The 24,518-nt window shown below is 42.3% G+C and overlaps 1 protein-coding gene across 2 annotated transcripts in view; it reads right to left on the bottom strand.

Annotated features, from left to right (window-relative positions):
• The window catches only part of MAML3 (mastermind like transcriptional coactivator 3), a 244,470-nt gene extending 231,152 nt beyond the window's left edge, over window positions 1–13,318 (bottom strand). For both annotated transcript variants that reach the window (XM_065837503.2, XM_065837504.2), the window contains exon 1: window positions 11,374–13,318. In XM_065837503.2, the coding sequence (XP_065693575.2) occupies window positions 11,374–11,823 (450 nt within the window). In that variant the 5' untranslated portion in view covers window positions 11,824–13,318. The remainder of the gene's footprint in view (window positions 1–11,373) is intronic.
• Between the last annotated feature and the right edge of the window lie 11,200 nt (window positions 13,319–24,518).

The raw sequence follows: 24,518 nt of genomic DNA, 5'->3' as shown, positions 1-24,518 counted from the left end.
AAGTGCAACTGCTGTAACACACGTCTGAAGGGCAGCATCCAGATAATCACAAAAACCCTGTGATAAACTGCAATAATACATACATTTGACTTTCTCATCTGCACTCAGAATACTAATCCATCTCCACTAGGACAACTGTAGAGACAACTATACTTAGAATTCTACCTTTTAAAGCAGAAACAGGCAAAACCAATCAAACAAAAAATGAACAACAACAAAATCCACACCCCACAAAACCCCCAACCAATTAAATCAAAGGCAAAAGGAAGAAAAACATCCTACCCAAAGTGAATTCTTGCAAAAATTCAGTCCATGTGCATTATAAAATTAACAGTATATGGATCTTGTCCAGTAAAAAAAAATTACGTTTGATACTACACTGACAGAAGTTTTATACAACTGTAGGCATTTAGTTTCCTTTCTTCACAACAGGAAAGACTCTCGGGTTAAAGATTTCCAGCTTAAATATGGAATCTTAAACCACGTAAGAACTGTATATTTATTAAAAAAATGCATTACTGAAATAAGATAAATATTCTATGAGTTTGTTTATGCTACATTCCTCTACAGAGCCCTGTGTATACAACCATAAGTGTTTTTCACTTATTTGCCTCAATTATCTTCCTACGTTTACAAAGATCTAAGCTATATGTGAGCTCAAAAAAACTTCTCTTACCTATTAAAAAAAAAAGGCACATTCTAAAAATGGAAAAACAAAAAATGAAATGCAGTACTTTGGTCAAAATTTTTACATATTCTACTGTTATCTGAGATGACCGTCACAATTTGCTCCTGCCATTAGCTTTACAGGCATGCTAGCAAGTCCAAATCTGTTCTGATAAACTCTTTACGTGACTTTACAACATATGTTCACCATGTGTTCACTATCCACAACAGATAAGTCACAGACTTGGAAAATAAATAATTTTGAAACCAGAAATAAGGTGTTCTTAAGTAACCACTAGTGAAACTTGACATATGGAATACGCTGTGTTAGAAACACCAGTATTGCTAATACTGTTTACCTGTTGTGCTAGCAGGTTGGATCCTAACAAGTGAGGTAACTCTGAAATAAAATACCTGAAAAAGGAGGAAAACCAAACTAAAAACCCCAAACAAACAAAAAACTCTCCACTGAATCCCTTATCATTAACTTACCAAACAATTAATTAAATCACCTACACTAATCAGCATTCAAACTACAAATTCATGAAAGATCGATTCAGAGAATTATGATGTACATTATCTTTACTAATTCTCATATTACAAAGCAAATCCAGCATAAGTTACTCCATCTGTGATTTTTGTTTTTCTGGACTACTTGAATAAGAATTATCGTCATATTGCTCAGAGGTGGATTTGGATAGAAGGAAGATAAAACTATGTGCAAGTGTCTTCAGCTTGGACACAGCAGCTCACTTGAGTATTGCCCTATGTTCCATATGTAAGTCAAAGTATCACATTCCAAGAATGGTGATAGTTTTTATGTGGGCCTTTCATAGTTATTTTACCTGGTTTATTATTCTACACGGAATTAAAACAAGTATAAACACATCTGAGTAGCCTGGGAAAAAAAAATGCAATTACTGTACTATAAAGGTAAAGCAAAATCATACTTTTCCTTGTTTTATCAGAGAGGCAAAAACAAAGTTTATACGTTTTCAGAAGTAAATTAGGAAACAAAAGAAATATGACCACAAGCACTTTTTCTTCCCCTCTCACATGAAGGACAGAGGTCACCTACCTGCTACAAGTCTACACCATGGCCAGCATGAAGTCTTCTTTGGACCAGATTGAGGTGAAAGATATTCTCCTCAGTCTTCTTTACACTTCGGATCACCACCTCATCCTTACAAGTAACCATATGGATATTCCCAATGACGCTTCCAATATTGTTCTGTCTAGTGTTCCATAAACTGCTTAAGTATTTCACTCCCAAATTAACTACAGCAATGTACCACAAGTACCAGGCTTTCAGCTGAGGGCTGACCAGGGAACTGGCAGAGGATGAGGGGACAGTCACACGAGACAGACAGAGCTTTGCTGACATATGACCTTCTGCTTCCCCTGTCCTCTGTTTCCTCCGCCCCAATACCACACTGTGAAGTTTCACCTCTCACTAAAAAATGAACACCGTTTTTCTCCTAAGCAGGTAATTTTCCACCTAGCTGAGTACCACAGACTGGCTCACCAGGCCAGCACGAGTGTAGGTATAGGACTGCAAAAGGGAGGGAAGAGGAGATATCTTTCAGAAAACTACTTAAAAGATAGTTAACATATTCTCACCACTGGCTCTATGTAACATGAAATTTTACAGTAAAAAGAGAAGAGACAAGTTTGTAATTCCTGAGGAATCACTTCCTCACGATACTTGGTATTGACATTAAAAAACAAACCAAAACACCGCACCACAAACAACACATGTTTCTTGTATTCAAATATCCACAGTAACTATAAAGAAAGATGGTGTATGCCAACTTTCCAGAACTCCTCTCTGGCTGTCAGAGACTGCCATACGCTTTAGCACAGTAATGCGTGAGGGAGAGGTAAAGCTTTTAATGCCACTAGTCAAAATCAGTTTTGATTTTGTTACTCTACATTCACAAATCTCCATTATCCCCACCCACTGCTGGCATTTCCCACAACAAAAATGCTACTGAGAAGGGCAATAAACTCTAGTGTGAATATAAAGCTTTTTGTTTTGTTGTAAATGAAACTGAGGAGACAAACGGATTTTTTGTTGTTTTGTGTGATGTGGAATACATAGTACAATGTGTTAGAGAAAACAAGCCTCAGTCAACTGCCCTGGGGTGAAAAAATGTAAAGCCAAGTTCTCTCAGGTGAGCTTTCAAAACTGCAGCAATCCAGCCTTTAAATAATTTTTCAGCCTACAAAGTAGTTAGCACAAATAATCTGTCATCAAATTGGGGAGCGGGGGGGGGGGGGAAGAGATAACTGCAACCTCACTGCATGGTATCACTGCAACCTCGGCATGGTATCTGCTTTTACTAGAATGCAAAAACTGCAAGCTCAGCCCAGAAATGTGCTGTAATACAAGGACCTACAGATTATTCATATCCAGTCATGGATTACGTGCCAGAACGCTTCAGCCAATTTAGAGCTCAAACAATGTGGCCTCCATTCAGTGACAGAAGTCTACAGTCTTCTGTGTGACTCCACTAATGTCTTTAAAGCTACATCACCTGCTTCAACAACAACTAAAAAGATGTCTAATGAATAGAGATACTACTTGCCAAAAACATCATTAAAAATTGGTTATTAAAAGTCAGTAGCAGCTTTCCGTATTCTGCCTCAGTTAAGCACTGGAATATACTCCAGAGAAATCGGAACAGCCACCAGCTTCAGAGACAAAAATGAACAGCAGCAGAAATCACAGCTGAACTGTAACAATCTTTTTAGCAATCTAAAGACAACCACTGCCAGCTGAGGTAGTCATATTTAAGAATAATTTTCTCAAATACTAGACAGTCTTTAACCACAATATTCTGCATAAACAGAAGCAGTAGGAAATGCTACAGTTTCTCTTTTGGCTAAATGTTGGTCTGTCCTCCTTAATGTAAGGAAATAGTTTGAACTATTCAAAAATTTCAATACTTCCCAGAACTCTTTCAGCATCTCATCTGCCATAGCCACCTCCCTTCCTCCTTTAGATTAAACACAACAAAGTGCCAAAACATCACAGTGGAATAGATATGAGCTAAAGGAAAGAGAGGCTGAAAATCTAGAAAATGGGTTCATATCAGCAGTTCTTAAACTTATCAGACTAGTACATCCCCTTTCACCATCAAAACTGATCACTGACCATAAATCCTTGCATCATTAATCCTTTCAGTGCAATTTAAAAAACAACGTGTATGTTATGGTTTATAGAAGCACACATACATAGGCACATTGGCTTCCTGTGATAACACCCAGGGCCACAGTAAGATAAAGGACCAATTCTCTGCTCGTTACCTAGGTACACAATATCCAGGGACCTTCTGAACAGGCCCAAGATTTTCACAAATAGTGTAAAAAGAACTACAGCAGAAAAGCTACACTTTCACTGTGGTGCTTAACAGCTGTTTCTCCAAATCCAGGGATCAGAGGAAAATGAAGTGGAAGTGTTTTATTAAACCAGAAATGCTCCTGTGTGTCACGTAGCTCAAGCAATGTAGGGAGGAGACTGAAGTGTGAAGAAGAGGGGAGGGGAAGAGGCACAGCCCAATAGCCCCACCTTCAATCAGTTAAAAAGCAACTCTACCACCTTTCAATTGTTCAGAGATGAGAACATTATAGAACACTACAGAGCCCTATATGAAAACCTTACAGTAAGTGGCCTTGATAAAGAACAAATACAGGAAAAAAAATCCTTGAGATGTTGGTCTGTTTATTAACTTAGTTATTCTGAATGTCATAAATACAAACCTCTCTTCTACTTCATGTATGCCGGGTTGTGCAGTGACAGCAAGTAAAGAGCAGTTGACCATCTACCCCACCAACAGCACTGCAGCATCAGCCTTAGCAGTTACAGAAAAACAGAGAAAATGCAGAGTGCCTATGGGTGAACACATGGCTCTCTTAGGTAAACTAAACATTAAAGTATTCTTATCTCCTTGACAATTTTAACTGTATGTGGTAGAAAACAAAATGAAGACAAAAGAGGGAAGTCTTGAAAGAAGGCAGCTCAACCCCTTCTTGTAAGCACAAAATTTCAGCAGCTGCTGTCTTTTTAACTACTATAAGTTTTAAATTATATTTTCTCTTAACCACTGTGAAACTGAATTTCAAGTATTCAAAAAACAAACAGAAGCAGACTATGATTACTTCTGAGCTACAAACATTGTGAAACTCAAGTGTGTGAGGGGGGAAGCAAAAGAGTAATCAAAGTTATATGATTTTCTGACTCACCGTCTTAAACAAACTAGGAAAATAAATGCTTCAAATCACTAAGACTCCCAGATTCCCACTGAACATGTGAGTACATTGCTTATCTGAACAGCCTGTGAGATCCCAGACTGGAAAACTCATTACAGGTTCATAACTTCAGTCTGAGATTGCACCTCACATTTCAATTCACGAAACAATACACTTGAAGGATTCCAGTCAGCAGTTCCTGGCTGTCAGACCTGTCCTTAAACCTCTGCTAATCCAAGCACATCCCTCACATGAATTATACATATTGGAGTAATATGCAACCAAATATCATGTACACGCAAGCATTTAAGTAAAAATGAACCCTTAGTCCTTTGCCACTTAGAATCTTTTCTGGTTCAGTGTCTGTACTCAGGAACATGGCACTGACATCAGGTGTTACTCAGCTCAAGTAAAATGTATGTTACCAGGTGGGCATCTTTTAACTGATATGTTCCAGGTGTTTAACCTGAGATAAGGGTGAAGTTTCACAAGAGGATTAAGGTATTGAAAGATTGTGCTGCCCGTAAGAGGGACAAACAAATACTGGATCTGATGCAGCTGAAAACTCACCCAGAAGAAAAGGAATAAATGTGCCTGTCCTCTCCACCTGCTTGGTAAACCATCTGACAGTGGAGGTATATGAACAAGGGGCAGCATTAGCAAAGGGAGGCAGCAAGAAAGTATGGCCACTGAGAAGAATATGAAAGATGAGACTTCCCCAGTGGTGGCAGCTTAGGTTTATACCAGCTTAAGCCATTTGTGAAGCCTTAAGCTTTATGTCAATTTACTGTAAATTTAGGTTAACCTAAATGCAACCAATTGTCCTAACATGATTACATGTTAATATTTCTGGCTTTGCGTTTGCAGAATGAGTTTTAGACATGTTTCAGACAAAGTTGTTCTTTCTGAACTTGACAACACCCAGAACTTCACTGCAGGACTTTTAAATTGTGGCATTTGGTCAAGCTGCAGCTTAGTTTTCACTGTGACTGGCTGTTCACTGTATGTCAAAAAACAATTTGCCATTCTCCAGCTATAGCTCATAATAACCTAACCCACTATCTTTTAAAGGGACACTCTATAAGAGCATGTAAAGGTCATTAAAGGCTTGTCCTTGAAGCTTCTCTCAGTTCCTTTCAGCTTGCAAAGCTGAAACCTATTGTGCTGACTACATGCAAAAGGAGGTCAACATAAAAACTCCTTGTCCTAAAGGACAGTAATCACACAGGAGCATCAAGCATAAGTTGGTATGAAAAGCACAAGAAAAATGGGAGGGGTTGTGGAATAAGAAAGACACAGAGATCCGCCCTTACAGGGAGAGCAAAATGAAAAGGGTTACAGGATGACTCCTCCTATGATGCATATGAAAGAGAAGGAGCATTGTTGGCCTGGGATTAAATTCTGGTATCATCCCAGTTTTGCATTTACTACTGACTTTATCCCAGTGTGAGCAAGATCAGACATAGCTTATTAATTGAAGAGATGCTTAATCCTGCTTAGTCATTAGGCACAAGTAAGGGCTGCAGTACTTGACCTCTTGTGCAAAATAAAAAGAAACATCTGAAAAATCATCCTTCTTTTTCACCTCTGCAATGCTAGACAAATAAATAGATGTTTCCTATAGTGTAACTGATGAACTCTTGAGCACCTGTGAAGTAAGTTCACAGCATTCTTCAACAGTCTGTTTCATTAATTGAATTACCCATGAATCACTACAACAGATTAAGAAATTAACTTTTTGCTCAGGATACCTTTTTCAACAAAAAGGAGAAATTGGGGGGGTGGGGGAATAGCTATTATTCTGTGGTAAAATACGTGTCAAAAGTAAAACAGATAACCAGATTTCTCCAGTTTCGAACATGTCATTCTGTCCCTGTACAAAGCAAGCTGAAAGGATTGGCCTGCCCATCTCCTTTCCCTCAAGTAGAAGGGCAATGTGACCATTAACTTCCATGAGGTACTGCAGCAGCCCAGAATGGATAAAAAGCAGTATTGGAAAATGCTGTATTTGCCAGCCATGTTTTCTCTAACTTTAAACTAATTCTAAATTGGCACAGTATGCTTCAGCAAGGGAACAGAAAAGATGATCCAATAGGTCATTTGACTTCCGTCACTAACTTCTGTGATCTAACTATCAAAACTCAATTTCCTAAGGACTGCTTTTAGGGTTAGAAATGGTCAGTGTGACAGTAACTATCAAGCCCACAATGATGCTGAATAAGAAAAGTCTTGAAGAACTTTTAAAATCGAGAAAAGTAGCTCCAGCCCTTTTACATTCCACTGTAGAGCTCAGATGCAAACAAACATGAATTATAAGGTTAATATGGTATTACAGATGTAGTGTTTCATTGGACAAAAAAATGACCAAAGGTACACAATGAGAAGAGAGGTGTCAGGGATAAGAAACAGAGGTAATATAACTTGCAATACCAATTATATGTTTGGATATTTATTATATAATAAACATTATTTATTCTTTATTTTATATATAATGTATGTGTATACACACACACAGTATCTCTGAACCACACACAATAACATGGATGCAGAGCCAGAAGACTCTTGCACTTAAAGGAGGAAACAAGGTGGCAGATAAGCTCACAAAGAATCAAGGAACTGAAATAATGTGTTGATATTTCCTGGAAGTAATCCAAAGATGAGCAGCAGAGTTTTGGATGGGCTGCAAATTTTCCCAATACTCCCTTTGAAAAACCAAGCTGGTACAGCATTCTAAGAATCCAACTCAAAGGCAAGGAAAACAACTTTGGCTTTTGCCAGGCTGAACTGGGAGGAACAAAAAAAGAGAAAAAAAAGAAAAAAAAAAAAAAGGTCCTCCCAGACATTCATAAACAATTTTATTTTAAATGTTGTGCATATTCCAATCAATGCCTGTGGAGTGGCAAATGTGTTCTGAAACCCACTGTTCTCAAGTAGAAGAGGCTGAAATAGTTATAAATCCAAGTATTCCAAAATTCAGCAAGTGAAAACGCGGTCTACAACAAGACACAGATTCAGTGTAGATCAGCAACTCATGAAATACAGCCAAGCCTATGCTCCTACAGCCCTTTTTGAAAAAAGGCACCCATTGATATCTACTTGTCAGTTGACATAGAGTCCTAAACAGTGGAAACTGCATAATCCCTTTCATGAACTCAGGGAGTGAGGGTGTAAACTGTGGGGGAGGCAACAAGGAGCACTGTACAGACTGGAGAGTTTGTACTCCATCAAATGAAGAAAATCAGAATGCATGTCTTTAAATTATAATCGTCTTCTAAAGCTGTTTTTTTACCCAGCTTGCTGAAGGCCATCTCAGCACATGTGTCAGCACCACCTTCTGGGAGGGTTTGCTGGGTGGCTGCTGCCCTGACCCAGCACACACATCTCCCCTCCCTTCTCAGCCTCTCTCAGTTGGGAGAGGAATACACATGCACACTCATAACATTTTCCTTTCATTTGACTTGATTAAAAAAAAATATAATAATAATCAGAAACAGTATTTCTTGCTAGCCTCCTTGTATTTGTTGTCATTTAATCCTGACTGCTTCACTTCCAAATTGTGCAGTTTAATAATCTGAGGGAAGAATTTAATAATGATTTTGTGTGAAGAGTAAAGCAGTAACAGAGTCATATGATTGTTCCACTGTAAAACTTACAGCAGGAGTTTACCTGAGAATAAAGAAAAGGAGAAAAATCACAAAATGTAGTTAACTGTTTTCTCATGTCTAAAGTCAATGTTGAATAGAGTTTAACTGTTTTGGTAAATACAAAGCATGATGTAAGTAAACTCTGGAACTTACCAAACTGATATGACTGGCAGAAATGAAGAACTTACTTTTCATACTTTAAAAATGAAAATACTTTTCAATTGCTTTAAAACAAGCAATTTCTCAGGTTTTCAGTATAACTTTCATGTACCCATTAATGTTCCCAGACATTAGACAAAAATCATAATTAACACTCTACAAGTGAAACAAAGCAAATAATGTTTCTAATTTTTTGCAACCTTGTGGACTTAAACCACTTGGTTGATGGAAATGGTTAGTTTTTTTGTAAAGTATTAGAATTTAAGATGGAAAGCATAGTGCACATCAAGTACATTTAAACAGCATGAAGATTGTAGCACAAAAATTCAGTTATGACTAATTTAATAGCAAACTACCCCTCAATTAGGCTACTCTTGAAGTGTCCCAACCTGAAACAGGCTAACAACAGTGCACAGTTACAGAGCTTTAACTGCAGTTCCTCCTTTTGTTACTTTGTTTCCATAACTTTCACAGTATAGCATGGCTTTGTGTATCCATCCTAGATCTTCAAATGAAGGCAAACAAACCAGCTACTTAACTAAAAATTCTGAGGGTTAAGGCTTTAGCATGGGCTTTGGGAAGGACAACCCACGACTAGCAAAGGCCTAGAAGCACGGGAGCTGTTCTGGAGCTGGATATGTGCAGAGTGCTCCATGGTGCTTCCCCAGAGCCTGAGCAACTAGTCCCTTTCCTGTATCTTGTGAAAATGACATGGTGTTTGAGGACAGTTTGGCTGACAAAAGATAGCCCCTGCTCATGGAGTGTGATTAGAGACTCAGTTACTGCACTAGGAACAGATCTAAGTCAAGGCAAAGTATTGTTGTGTGGGAGCACCGTATCAAGTGTGTATTTAAAAGCCTCAGTCCCGCGGAACGGTGAGAGAAGGAAGACAAATATGGTTGTGCATTCCTGGTAACATCAGGAAAGCAACAAGATGTCAGTGAGGTTTTTCTGCTTCCTGTTTGCGAAGCACGGCTCCCCCTTCCCCCCCGCCGCTTTGTGTGGCTCCTGCTGGCGCTCCCTCCCTGCGCGGTTCCTGCGCGCCGGCCCCGCTCCCTCCTCTGCCCGCTGCCGCGGGTCCTGCGCGCCTCCCCGCCGCCAAGGAAGGAGTCCCGCTCTCCCGTGTCCTGGCTGGCCTCGCCGGGAGGTATGCCCGGCTGCCGGGCGGTGGGGACTGCTCTCCGGACGGGAGGACGCAGGGAGGCGGCAGCCGCGCTCTGCTCCTTATCGGCGGGGCGGGAGGTGGGGGCTGCACTCATCGCTGAGCTTTTGTTTGTTGGTGGCGAAGCGATCCCCACCGCCTCGCCCTCCGTGGCGGAGCGGGACTGCAGGGTAGACAAAGCGCCCGGTAGGACAGCGAGGGGCAGAGGGAAAGGGTGCTGCCCGCGGGGCTGCGCGGCATCGCGCGGGGGAGGAGCCGGCAGCACGACCAAGGGAGGACAGGCTCGGCGCGGCGCAAAATAAACAAATTGCTCCCCTCTTTCAGATGCGGGGGGCGGGGGGAAGAGCCACTGCCGGGACGGCCTCCTCCCCGCCGCTTTGTCACGGAGACCCCCCCCACGCGGGGCCGGCGGCAGCTGCCGCCCTGTTGGACCCTCCCGCACCGCCGCGCCTCCTCGCGCAGCAGGGGAGGGAGAGAGGGAGGGACGTGCAAGGCTTGTAAACCACACGCTGCCATCGCACCTCCCCTCCCTCCCTCCTCCCCACCGGTCTCCGCCGCCTATTGTGCGCCCGGCAGACAGCGAAGACCCAGCTGCCCCGTGCCCGCCCCCGAGCGCCAGGCACTCCCGCCCCGGCACGGGGCGGGGGGACACGTCAGGACACACACGCGTTCCCCCCGAGGCGAAGTCGCCCGCTTGCTCCCGCCGGCCCGGGAGAACAGCCCGAGCCGGCGGCGGCACCCACCAGAACGAGTGGCGGCCGCGACCTGCTATAAATAAGGCTCAGACGGAGAGCGGGGCCCGGCTCCCCCCGCACCGCCTTTTATTATTCATCATCGGTGCAGCCTGGGAGTGGGAAACTCCGCTTCCTACTTGCCGCTACGTTCCTACCGGCTCAGCCCCCGCCCCCTTTCCCCCCTCCGCTCCCCGCTAAGCTCCTTAAAACCCAAGGAAACTTTAGGAAGCGATTCAGCTCGAGATGCTGCTCGCGTGGGGAGCCTGGCTCCTGCACGCCGGGGCAGCCGAGGCGAGAAACCTGCCCAACTTTTCCTCCTGCCGTCACCCCAGCCTGCGGAGCCAACTTCCACCTTCCCCCGCGGCGGGACTTAAAAAGGCAGCAAGCAAAGGCGCACGGCCGCCTAGCCGCACGCCCCCCGCGCAGAAAGCCGTCGCAAAACACGCACGCACACAAAACCCTTCTGTGGCTTTCGGCAGCCTGCCCGGCACCGCTCCTTCCCTCTCCCCCTCCCCGGGCTGCTCTTCCCTTCTGAAAGAGACCGGGAAAAAAGTTTGTCCGCTGCCCCCGCCCCTGCCCTGGAGAAGTTGCAGAAGCCACCCGGCAGCCCCCCGCTCGCCAACCTTGCTAGCGGCCCTGCCACCTCCAAAGTTGAGCCGAGCCCCGTCCCCGGCGGAAAACAACGGTGGCGACCCCCAGCTCATCCCGGCGAGAGACTCGGAGCGGACAGCGACTCCCCCGGCCCGCATCCCCTTACCATGATCAGAGTGTGGTTCCTCTGCTCCGCCGCGGCAGGCTCGGCATCTTGCTGCTGTTTGCTCTGATGCTGCTGCTTGCTGCCGCCGGTGCCGGTGCCCGTTTTCTTGGCCCTCTGCTCCAGGGTCCGCTGGTAGAGGCTCACCGTGTCCCTGCGCTCCAGCTCCAGCTGCTCCGCCTGGGCTTGCTGGTACCTGCTCTCGCAGTTGACATGGTGCCGCCGGCAGCCCTCGATGCGCTGCCTCAGCCGCTCCACCACCGTGCTGTGCTTGGGAATGCCGCCGCCGCTGTTAGCATTATTGTTACCGGGAGCAGCGGCAGGAGGACCGTGGGGAGTGCTGTTAACCCCGATACCGGCACCACCAGCCCCGCTGAGGCTGCTGTTCAGGTTATTGTTGATGCAGATACTGCTGCCATTCGCGGCGGCAGCGGGGGCTGCAAAATCCCCCATCCTCTTCCCCGTGCACACTATTTTGGAAGAACTTTTTATCCTACCCTTCACGCACACACAGTCTCCTCCGGGGTCCTGATGAGATACTTTTTAGAGAACCGGGGGGGGTGGGGGGGGGAGGGGGCACCACCATGGATCAGGGAAACAGCGATCCCAAGCAAATGTTTCTCTTTCCCCACAGCCAATCCCTCTCGAGGAGCTCCAAAACATTAAAAAGAATGGGGGGGGGGGGGAGGGAAGGAGGGAAATAAAGAAAGTGCTAAAAGGTTATCACCAGCAACACAACCAACAAACACACACACCAAAAAGCACAACAAACTAAGCAGCGGCAATTCGGGTAGCAAACTCCAGGAGATATTCAGATCAGTTCCTTTCCTCCTTTTTCTTTTTTATAATCCATTATTTCAAAATAGGTTCCATGAGATTTCCGGCGATTTTGCCAAAAGTCTTCTCTCCCCATGTATAAAGAGAAACACACGCGCTTCTCCACAAGCACACACATATACATACACACACGTTCACACACACACATCCAAGCATAAGCACACGCTGGGCACACACGGCACACTCACTCGCACTCCCCGGCATCAAAAGATAGGCAAAGCCGCTTTCTTAATGTATTTTCCTTCTAGAAAAAAGTTTTGGTGTTTATGCCGCACCGCGTTCGCAAAGTACTTTGGCTGCTCAGTTGCATTTCGACAGGAACCTAAATAGCAAATCCTCGGGCTGGGGGAAGTAAACACATGTACAATCCGGGCCGAGCTGGAAAAAAAGTAGAGCTCTGAAGTCTTTGCAAAACGCCGAGCTGATACAGCCTAACGCTTTGCTCTGCTTTGCTTGCTGCTGCTCCTCCTGCCACCATCACAATGATCAAATGCTCTCCTCCTCCACCTCCACCTCCTCCTCCTCCATGCCAGCGGAGTGATATCAGGACAGGAGCGCTCAGTAAACACCGCAGCAGCAGCAGCAGCAGCAGCTCCTCCAGGCCGTGAGGCAGACCCGGGGACAAGGTGCAAAACCCGGCACGGACGTCGCCCAGCAGGAGCGGACATGGCGCTTCCCCCGCGGCGACCGCCGCTGCGCTCACGGCCGCCAGCGGCGGGGGCTGTCCGCAGGCGCGGGGCGGCGGGGGGTGTCCGCAGGCGCGGGGCGGCGGCGGGCACGGCTGCGCGGAGCGGGAACAGCCACCTGCCGCCCCCGGGACGCCCCGCGCTGGCCTTCGCGGCCCTCGGCTGCGCGCTGGGGCTCCCCGTGCTGAGCCGCGCTCTGCGCGGGGGCAGGCGGCCGTCTTACCCGGCCGGGCGACGGGGCGGCCGTGGTGCGCTGGGCCGGAGCTGGGTGCTGCGGCGTGGCGCGGCGGGCACCTGGGGGCGGGGGGCAGCGCCTGTCCTGAGCTCCGGCTGTCGGGAAGCGCTGGGGCCGGTGCCGCCGACCGCGGAGGGCCCGGAGCCCGCAGGCGAGCAGCCTGGGGCAGCGCTGCGCGCACCGCGGAGGGGTCCCGCACCCGGCGACAGGCTGCACCCCGCGCCGGAGCGGCGTGTGCCGCCGTTTCCATTCTGTGTAAACTGTTGCATAATGAATGCAAACAGAGCGGGGAGCCCTGTGCCTCCCAGACACGGGGCTGAACTTTCTATTTTAAACAACAGCAGAAACATGACACGTTGGGCAGGAACGTTTTTCCAAGCGAACGGTGGCTGCCTCCAGATAGAGCGCGGGTGATTAATGGATCAAGAATAACATCCCAGGAACCTTGCTTTACACCATTTTGCAGACAAAGCTATTGCTCACACACTTTTAATTGATTGTTGTTTTCTAACTAGTAATATCAACTATTCACTTCTTTTTAAAAAATATACCTATATAAAACAATTCTCTCAGAGAGATGCCCTTATTCTCTAACATGCAGCTGGAAATAAAGAAAATTGGGAGTTCATACATTAGTCATGAGATCTGATTTAAACCATCATCATTTCTGCCAATGCAGATTAGCATAGGATACTATTTCTAAGCTGACAGTGGTAAAAAGCTGTCTTTGTCTTCTTTAGACGCTCAGCAGTATTAAATTTGATTGTAATTTTATTCCTATTACAACAATTCTTGACTATGTTGAGATGGAAAATCATAGTGGACAAACAAATTTCAGTAATTAGTACTTTCCTTACATTGGGGCTAACAAGCATGTCTCCCCTACCCCTTTAAAACATTTCTTTTGTATCAGTTTGAGAACTAAAGTGAACCTTCTTACAGTTTTTCATGATCACCAGTTATTAGTTCTCATGAAAGAAACAGGACACAATTACAGTGGGGCTCAAAAGCAGCCTAAGAGCTAGGGGAAACTGCAAATCCTGCATAACTTACAGTACCTCTGTTAACCTGGAGCCAGGGGATGTTGTAAGTTCTTACAGTAACTATTCCTCTCCATCTGACTCTACAAGACAACAGTATTATCTGGTCGTATATGAATATATGTGAAAAGACTGAATGCAAGAACTGAGGGGGGAGGGGGAGAAGGAGGAGAGGGATTTCTTGTTTGTTTTTGTTTTGAGTGTTTGTTTGTTTTCAATTTAAATGGAAAGTGTCAGTAGGCCAGAAACGCAGACAGCTGCGAATTAGGTTTAACTTCGGAAAAGTATTTTTTGGGTTCCTCCGCAGTGCCCCCTGCAGCCCGCCAGCTTTGCCGACCGACAGCCTTGCTCACAAGGATGTGCGAAGCCGAGGAGCACTGCAGTCCGCAAAAAGACAGAAATGTTTCATATACCCACAGAGCCAGAAATACACGTTAAAGCAGTGGGGGTTTTATAGACTGCTTTTTGGTGCATTTTACAGAAGTTGTCTTCTGTTTTTTAAGTGCATGCTGGATTGTTACAGAATTCCAGCCGATTAAAAATTTAGGACTTTTTCTCTCTCTCAGCTGTGTACTTTGGTTCTCCCAGGCTGCACAGCCCAGGGGTGATGATTTGAGTAACAAAGTTTCATACTCGTCAGTGCTTAGTGTCAGAAGTTTTGCAAACAGATCAATCACCTATTTTGTGGAAAAAAACCCCAACAAACCAAACATCTGAATACATTCTAAAAATGGCTGAGGTTAAAACAAAGCTGAGCAAATGTGTCTATCTAATCTATTTCCCCACTCATTTTAACAGCAAGAGTGATACTTGCATTATTTTATAGTACAATATTTTATAAAATAAAACACTATCCCCTACATCTAAAACAATCAATAGAATCAGCATTTCATTAAAAAAAAAGTCAATCATGCTGTTATTTTACAGCTGTCACCCAGCACCTAAGAGCTAACTCAAAACTTTCAACTGACAAGAGAGTTTTCTTTTAAAGCCAAGTATTGAACGGCAATTGTGAAATAGCATAATAGAGATAACATTTCACAGTTCATTTTTGCATCACTTTTATTTTAAGGATACTTATATAAATGATTACCAGCTTCCGAAAAACAGTGGCCAAAGTGAGCTGTTTAGGGAAGTATTTACATTCAATTTCTGTGAAGGACAACACTTCTGCTAAGCTAGTGAGTCTGGATAAATAAAAACAGGGGAAAACCCCTCAGATTGTAGCCTGGGCAATGCAAGAAATAGATTTAGGCATTGTTCTGCTACTGATTATTGTAATTAAAACAGATGTTCTTCATGACCTTGACCAAGCAACTCTGTTCTGTCATCAGACACAAACACAGACTCACTCATGGTAGATGCGTGCACTTACATTTTTCACCATGGACTTATGCACAGTCGCCTTCTTAAGTACTAATTTACTTCGCATGCACAAATGTGTGTATTTGCTCTATAACTTCCCCCCCTGCCCTGCACATCAGCTTTGGAAAACTATCTTAACAACTGGAATTCCAAAAGAATCAAATATATCAGAATTCCAAGTGACACAAGGTGAACTTGCTGATGCCAGCAGTTAAACACCAATGCCTACCGATACCAGCTGACAGGACACTAATTACTAGTTACAGGCGACGATTGCTTAGTAAAGGATCTATTCAGTGAGTTACGATTTTGAAAAATTATAAAGTACAGGCCTGGACTGTGAACAGATATGCAGTATGAAAATACAGCATACGTTCTCAAGATGATTATCATGACAGAGATCTGTCTAATTAAGAAGAATCTATTTTAATGCTAAGATATGAAAGAGCCCAGCTGGGAGAGGAATTTAGAGGAAGACACAGAAACATGACTGTTAAGCTGACAGCAAGTGCAGCCTAAGCATGTTCCAATGACAGCTTCTAAAAAAAAAAAAATTCGTCTCAGCATTTAATCAATAGTGGTTTCAGAACAAGTACGGCCTTACAGATAATCTAGCTAGTCATATTAGTGGGAGGAGCTCCATAAATAAGATAGAAAATATGCCTTTGCAGAGCAACACAGTGAAACCACTTCCCTTTTGTCAGCTGCACGACGGGTTACCCAGTAGATGGACAACATTAAAAATATCACCATGAGGATAAACATGAATCCCATTCTATTAGAAACAAGACTTTAGCTCCTGGTGCTGTCAGTCAGGTTGGAAACTGGAACTGTTGCGGCAGCAAGTTTCAAACCATCTTGGGCAACAAGCAAATTAACCTTCAGAGTGGTTGCCTGGGTAGAAACCTTTCTGAAAGCTCCTACTATAATTAAATGGTTTATATCTAAATCGATTGATGACATGGTGACACAGGCATCTGCTGGAAGACAAACCTGGAGTCAATCATGCAGTGTCTTCACTGAATATAACTTTGAAAACTAGCTAACAGACACTTTTTGGGTCTGAAAGAAGCAGCTTTCTTACACAACAAAAAGGCTTTCAGGAGATTGCTGCTGAAGGTTCTCCTGCATACAGTGCTGTGTGACTGAGCAAATCAGATGTACTTCAGTTACTATAACAAGCTATTTAAGTGCATGCTGCCTAATACATCTGTAGTAAAAAAAAAAAAAAAAAAAAAAAAAATTAATAATGTCATTTGGAGAGTAGTCAAAGTACAGCCATTTAGTTGAGGGTTGATTGAAACCAAGAAAAAAAACTCCATAACCTCCATGAATGTATCTGTGAAATCCAACTACAGCATGGCAAAAATGCTCATGACAGCTGGGGGTGGCCACAAGCTACGGCTGTCACAATATCCAGAGTTGTAGAAATTCTTCCAGGGATGAACCAAGTGTGGAACAAACCAAGTTGCTCTAAATAGTTAAGGAAAAAGTCAGAGGCTGGAAATGAACAGAAGAACAAAACAATGAAGGGAGGAAAGGGAAGCAACAAAGAAAATCAGAAAGCTAGTTAAAACTGCAATAGTCAGAGCTTTAAGACATTGCAGGAAGTGGAATGATCACTATGTGTAAAAAAAAAACACAAAAGCCAAAAGCACTCTCAAAACCATGCACTTTCCAGCCTATACATTTCAAGTTGGGGAATCCAATTCAGAATTTTTACAAAATCTTTCCAGTTGTGAACAACACTGAAAGCTCCAGTTCAGCAAGGTATTGTAGCAGGACAGGCACATGGATTGAGACACACATATAGAGTGAGTATTCTGCTGAATCAGGGCTCAAAAAATACGGGGAAAGAATGCAAAATGTGTACTCATTCTCCCCGTTCCAATTACAGATAGGTCACAACAAGAACATTAAAAAAAAAAGAAAAGTGCATGCCATTAATTTGCGTTGTTACCCACACATTACCTTGCCAGATTAATGTAATGAAATACATCCTAGTTCAGGAAGCAGAATTCAGATTATTAGTTCCCATATACCATGGTATGTCTTTCCGTTGTTTTGAAAATCTGGTTCTGGAGCAAACAGCTGTAGGAGATACCCACAGAGAGAGCTAGCAGGGAGCTTGAAGGAGGGAAAGGAAAATCATTGCTCAGGCACAGGCCCCATCTAAACCTTTGGTCTGTCACGCTGATCTCAAGAGAATAACCGGGTTGGAATGGAGGAGGCAGGTGAGTGAAGAAGGTAGGGAGAGAAGAAAGGACAGTAGGAAAAATCCCAAAAAGATGCTTTTGGAAGTTCCTTGCAGCTTACACTTGAAATATACAGGAAGGAACTTGAATTTCTTAAGCAATTCTTATACTGAGTAGCCCACTGCTTCTCAGTAAAGACTGCCCCGTTTCCATTTAGCTTGAATTAACAGGCCAAACAAAAAATCCCTCATCAGTAAAATGCCAACTTTCGTGATGAGGAAGCACCTGGGGGATTTTTTTTTTTCTCTCCAAGGTAATTGCTGTTTAGATGTCAGCCATTTACAGGAATTTCAGAGTGAACGTGATCACTTCAAATTTTCTGAGCCAGAAGAGAGACTGAACTTATTAAAAACTATCATTCATCCTTCTTCATATAGGAGACTGATGATTGTTCTGAGATCCTTGGCATAAGCCGTCAAATTTAATATTCAAACAAGAATGTTTTAATAAGTTCTTAAATTACAGGGAAAGAGAAAATTTTCCACAGTCGTAACTTTTTGTAAGATACATTTAAGTTCAGTCTTCAAGACAGAGAAATACTGTATCTTCCTCCCTGTGCCAGTGTGCTGACTGAAAACACCACTGTTTCTCTGAAACCTCTATAGTATATGATGTACAAATATACATGTATTTACAAACTTATTTTAAAAGTACATTACAGAGGTTGCAGTCTTGCAGTCAATGAGTTTAAAACCACCAAAATCAAAGTGCTTGCGCAACCTTATTTGGCTTCCTTGCACAATCCACAGTATGAGGAAGTCTTCAAATGCACCCTTACACACTGTTTTTCCACAGGATGTCTGCTTCATTCTGTACACAGAATTGTCAGTTCTCACCAGTGAACAGCTATTTCATGTTTGTTTTTTTTTTTTCGTTTTTGTTTCACATGTTCCAGCTGTATTTCATGTCTATTTACTAATTCAAACTCTATTCACAGACACTCATTTCCTCAGAATGGCCATGCTATTGCTCCTGAGTGCTTCACATGTACCAATAAACTGATTTTCACAATTCACTGCAAGTGACAGTGCTCTTACTCATGTTAGAGACTAGAAACTGAAACAAAGAAACTAAGCTTAAAAGGTTTCACTAAAACACCTCATTGAGCTGACTTTTAAACATACTTAAACAACGTCAGAGCCCACATCAAATTCAGTTGAACCTGTAGGTGCTTACCATTTCTGCCAGGCAGAACCCTCTTCTCAAGTCAGCTACCTGGAAAATGAGGAAAGCAATCAGTGATCATCTGTAAGAAGTAGAGGTTACGTGAACTGAGTAGCATCACTTAAGACAGCTCAAACATTTCATCTCAAACACATATACTTCAGTAAATTACATGCAAACCCAGAAATTAGACCTTGTAGGAAAAAAAATAAAATAGTACATGCTGTTTTCCAGTGATATTTTTTAAAAAGTCTTTCTTCTCCCACTTTTTCTGTAGACGCACCTTTCAAACAGCCTTTGCTGAAGCAAAGTCAAAACATGCTGGATTTAGAAACTACTGATCAGGGAAACTTCACCTGAAGCCAGAAAATGCTAAAGAGATAAGACATTAAAATAACATTAAAATCCCTAACGGGATACAGAAAAGATCCCTGCTCATGCTTGGTCATATTAACCAAAACACAAAACCCAGTAACTACTTAGCTACATTAAAAACCAAGCCTGTATTCAAGCTATTTCCAGAGTCAGTGAAGTTACTCGAAAGCATTCATCAGAAGCCTAGGACACATCCCATCTTAGTTCAGGCTTGCGTTTCACTAATGGTTTACAGCAAACAACAGATGACTAGATTCCAGTTAGACAGGAAAAAAAATCCTTCTCATAGTATGAATAGTGAGACTTTAAATAGATTGCTTATGGAGTCTGTTGAGCCTCCACCATTGAAAGCTTTAGCAACAGGTTAGACAAATCAGTAAGGACACATATAATTGATTTTGCCATGGAACAGGGCAAGAGATTAGGCGACTTCTGAAGGTTCCTTCTGGTCTTAATGTTTTATAACATCGCAATTATTTAGAAAGCTTGAAAGTTATAAATGTATTTAAGTTGTTAATGATTTAATTTATTTAATTTTGATGTTGGTGTATAATGATAAGGTAACATATGTATGTAAGTGTTGGTTGAGACCCCAGGTCCACCTAGCACAGAGCTCTATCTCTCACAGTAACCATGGGAAGGGACACTCAGGAACAATAAGAGCAGAGTAAGCACATCCTGTGTTCCAGCCTTCAAACATTTTCAAGTTAGGTTATGTAATTGATCTAGTTGGTAGTCTCTACATCATCTCCTCCAAGGTTTTGTTCAGTCTTTCTATGTATCTTGTATAAAGTCCTTAATCCAGAAAGTCATTTGAGGAGGAGTACCACAGGTCCACATAGCTTATCTGAAGAACCAGTTCCTCTGGTTTGTTCTGAATGAAGCTCTTACCAAGTTCTTTCAATATCCCTTATGTTTGTATCAGAAGCAACAGTGAAAAACCAATCCCACTCCACTTTTCTCCAGACATGTCAGTTCTTCAGACCTCTTCTTACATTCCCCCATGTCATTTTTTTTTCCTAAATGAAGATTCCTGGCCATCCAATGGATGGAGTTCCTTGCATGTTGTAATGGAAGTGATAGTATACCTCAGATCATTCTTGTAATCTTGCAATAATTTTCAATTCTTGTATGTCCTGTCCAAGATAAATGGACCAGAACCACATGCAATATTCAAGCGTGTAAACCTTGGATTTTTACAGTAGCATACGGCTTGAACAGCAGCGTAATGGTCCTTTCTGTTTTCTTCTCTATTTGCTTCTTAGTAATTCCTCACCTTTTTTTTTTTCTTTTTTTTCATTTCAGCTACTACTAAGCTGATATTTTCATGGAACTGTCTACCATAACCCAAAGGTTTTGGTCTTGCAGACCTTTGGGCCAGTTTATAAATTATCCAAAATGTGAAGATCAGATTATTTTTCCCCAAATATATCACTTTACAATTATCTATACTGAATTGCACTCATTGTTTTATGGTACAGTCAATTTTCTAAGAGCCTCCTGCAACCTCTGCAGTCTCCCTTCTCCTTACTACCTTTCATAACCTCCTATCATCAGCAAAGCTTCATCTCCTCACCGATTGCTTCCCTTCTCCAGGTCATTTAAGAATATATTGAACAGTACAGTCCAAAGATAGACACCATAGAGAATTTCACTAGTGACCTCCCTCCTGTGCAAAAACTGACCCTATACTTCAATCCAGTGATGGTCTACCCTCTGTTCACATCTCTCAAATCACATTCTCCTCCATTCCAGCACCTCCCTTCTTATGCCAGTGAGGTTCTTGTGTTGCTTCATTTTCCCAAAACACTTTGATAAAAAGTTCTGTCAAAAGTCTTTGGGAAATCCATGTTAACTGGACCAGTTAGATAATCCTCATCTACATGTAACTGACCCCTTCAAAGAACTCCAAGAGCTTTGTTAACTCTCACTGATTACATAATATTTATTCAGGTAAATACTAATTCTCTTTTTTATTGCAATACCTACTCACTTAGATGTCAAATTTTAGTTTGCTGGATACCCTTGGAACCTTTCTTAATGACTGACATCACATTTGATGCCACCCAGTTTTCATGTACCAAAGAATATTAGAGAGACAGGTTACATGATGCTATCAGTAGATGTCATCTTTGAGTTTTCTTAGATTTTTTGGGTGGATCCTTCAGATCCTGGAGATTCATTTGTATTCACCTGCCTTTTGCATCATTACCTCTTCCAGACACTTCAATTTCAGAGACATTCTCTGTTGAGTTCCCTGAATGTCCAAAGGGGATCTAGAAGGACAATTTCCCTGATTTCTTCCACAGTGAACAAAGATACAAATGTTTCAGCTTCTCTCCTATGACTTTGTCCTCCCTGAGAGTTCATTTTATAGCCTTGTCATATTCAGGTTGCTCACAATGTTTTTTCCCTTCTGATGAGCTGGAAGAAAGATATTGAACCATTTTTGATTCTCTTAACCAGTTAGGTCTCAGACCCATCTTTGGGCTGCCTAATAATAATTATAGTAGTATATCTACCAATGTTTATGATACTTTCTTTTTTGTTTGGTTTTTATTTGTTTGGGGCTGTGTGCGAGTTTTTTGCTTGGTCAGTTGCTTTTGTTTTCCATTTGGTTGTGTCTTTAGCTGCTTCTTTCTAGTATCATCTCTTTGCTCTGTGGCCATGACCACTTTTTTTACATTCTCAGGCATGTCCAGTAAACCATGTGCATTGGCACTGTGCTTCCTGTTTGGTGTTCTTCTATAGTCATCATGCACTCTTTATGGATTTAATTGTCTTGGGGGGCACACTTTGTTTATTCTTGATAAACTTTCTCATTTTTACATAGTTCCCTATGTTGAAATTAACACAACAGTCGTGTGAATTTTGACCTCTATTCCTCCCCAAAGGTACTGAACCCAGGAGAGTTATGATCATTCTTAAAGAGAAGTCCTAGTGTTCAGCAAGATATATATGCAAATATGGAATACATACATATGCATCTGTGTATATATATGTATTCATTACATATAATTGTGCAAATTGCAATATAGAGCTGATGTGGCTGGCTAACTAGGAAGGAACTGTGAAAGGATTTCTGGTTCTTCCCAGGTAGAACCAGACATGAGTGAGGGTTCATTTGGATCTCATCTCATTTCTGAGGTTGCCTGAAACATACACTGATAATAATCAGTATTTATTGCCTGTAGCTCTCAAACCTTCCCAAGTATCATTATCCATCTTTGCAGAGCAATTATGAGCCACAGAACAGTGAGGTGACAAAAGACAGTACCGGCGATTCTTCACTCTGCTACCTATTACGGTATCTCCTTTATTTTCTAGGAACCACTAACCTTGCGAACAACTGGGGGCATTGCTTACAAATAATGCTCTTTCAATTATAGTTGATCTTGTGTGGTAGACATGCCCAGGAGGTGTTTACATCCTTATTTTCAGTCCCTCTTTTGTTTGCACACAGAAAATACTTGTGTTATAAAAACATAACACAATTTTAATGCAATAGATATTCTAAGGCAGGGGTGTCAAACTCATAAGAGTAGTTACATTTATACAGTCCCAAAATGACATTTGGCCCTTTGAAGGCAACTGTGAGGCTGATGTGGCCCCCGGTGAAAATGAGTTTGACACCCCTGTTGTTAGGTAACTGGTTAGTTTCTTAAGATTGGTTTGCATTTCATAGCTCATGGTGGCATTCTGATTGCATAAGGTGACACAGACACAATACCCATGTTGTTGGGGCTTTGAGCTCATGGATGTTCCCATGATTCATGAGGTATATACCCTAGAAAAATCTAGTACTACAGACCAAGAATACCAAAGCATCATCTTTGTCTAAGTGCACAGTCTGTAAACACCCCATAAAACAGGAAATAATAACAGCATTTTAACTTTTCCATGATGTAGCATCGAAACCTATGTGTATAGACTTTTTTGCCTAATTCTTGTCCTATGAGATGTATAGTCATTTCTTTTACACTTCACCTTTCTGACTCCCATTTCTTCTATCAATCTATGCTATTCATCCAGAACTCAGTAAAAAAGTGTCCTAGTTTTGCATGTCTCTCTCAAAGGAAGATAACCTGCTAGCACAATAATTTTAGATATTGGTCTATATTGATCTAGGATCTCCACCATTTTTTCACAGTAAGTTGCACGTTATCTCAAGCTGGAATAGCCAGGAGTTACTCCTTTTAAACCCATCAGACCAGTTTTCTCCCAAGCGTAGATATGCAGATTGCCAGCTGGGGAAAAAAAAAAATGGGAAGGGGGATGTTCTTTGATGGGGTTTCTTTGTTGTTTAATAGTATGACCCTTTTTCAATTTCCATGTCAGTGTCACACCATTCAGTTGCTGTATGGATGAGGTCCTTTGTGTGCATAAGGGCATCTTAAAATCCATGAAAATTAATAAAGTTGAATATTGTGTTTGTGAAAGCATCTCACTTTGTGCAGATAGAAGGAAAAAAAGAAAAAAAAAGGAGACCTGAAGAGTATAGGGTATCATTCCATAAATAGCAAAGCCATTCAGTAACGGGCAGATTAAATTATTATTCATCTGTCCACATCACTTTGTTACTAAATGAACAGTCCATTAGAATGTATACAAGCTCTGTACACTTATTCATTTGTACATGGTTCTTCAATATAATTTTATAGCAGTGACGCCAAGGAGCCAAAAAATGGATACACATTTTCCCCATTTTAATGTCTCGTGACTTAGAAAGAGGACTGTCATCTCACCCACGTTGTCTTGTACAGTAACTTAACTGGAATTTCATTTCCAAGATGCAGTAACAATAGAAGTTTGGTACTCTACCAATATTTAAAATTCCCTTACAGTCATCGCTAATTTACTGATTCTTCGCTCTGCTGAATCAGCATCACTGAAAGCAGTGTCTCCCCTTAATCACTGACAGAAAGCAGTGCCTCTGCAAGGGCAGAGGCGAAGAACAGGATTAGGGTAGACTGACAGTAGCTGTATAACGCCTATACAATCGTTTAAAAATTATCTGAAATCACTAACCTTTCACTTCTGTAGCATGGGGTTCAATTCTGTGTTTAGCCATGCATGAAAATGAGTTCAGCAATCTTGGTTTAGCCTCCACAGAATCATTCATGTAATTTGCCATGACTGGCAGATTTTGCTGTGGAGAAAGAGTGAATATGAATTAGAAAATGAAAGTGAG

This window comes from Patagioenas fasciata, chromosome 4 (assembly GCF_037038585.1).
Source record: "Patagioenas fasciata isolate bPatFas1 chromosome 4, bPatFas1.hap1, whole genome shotgun sequence".
NCBI lineage: Eukaryota > Metazoa > Chordata > Aves > Columbiformes > Columbidae > Patagioenas > Patagioenas fasciata.
This window is presented reverse-complemented; position numbering and strand designations above follow the sequence as displayed.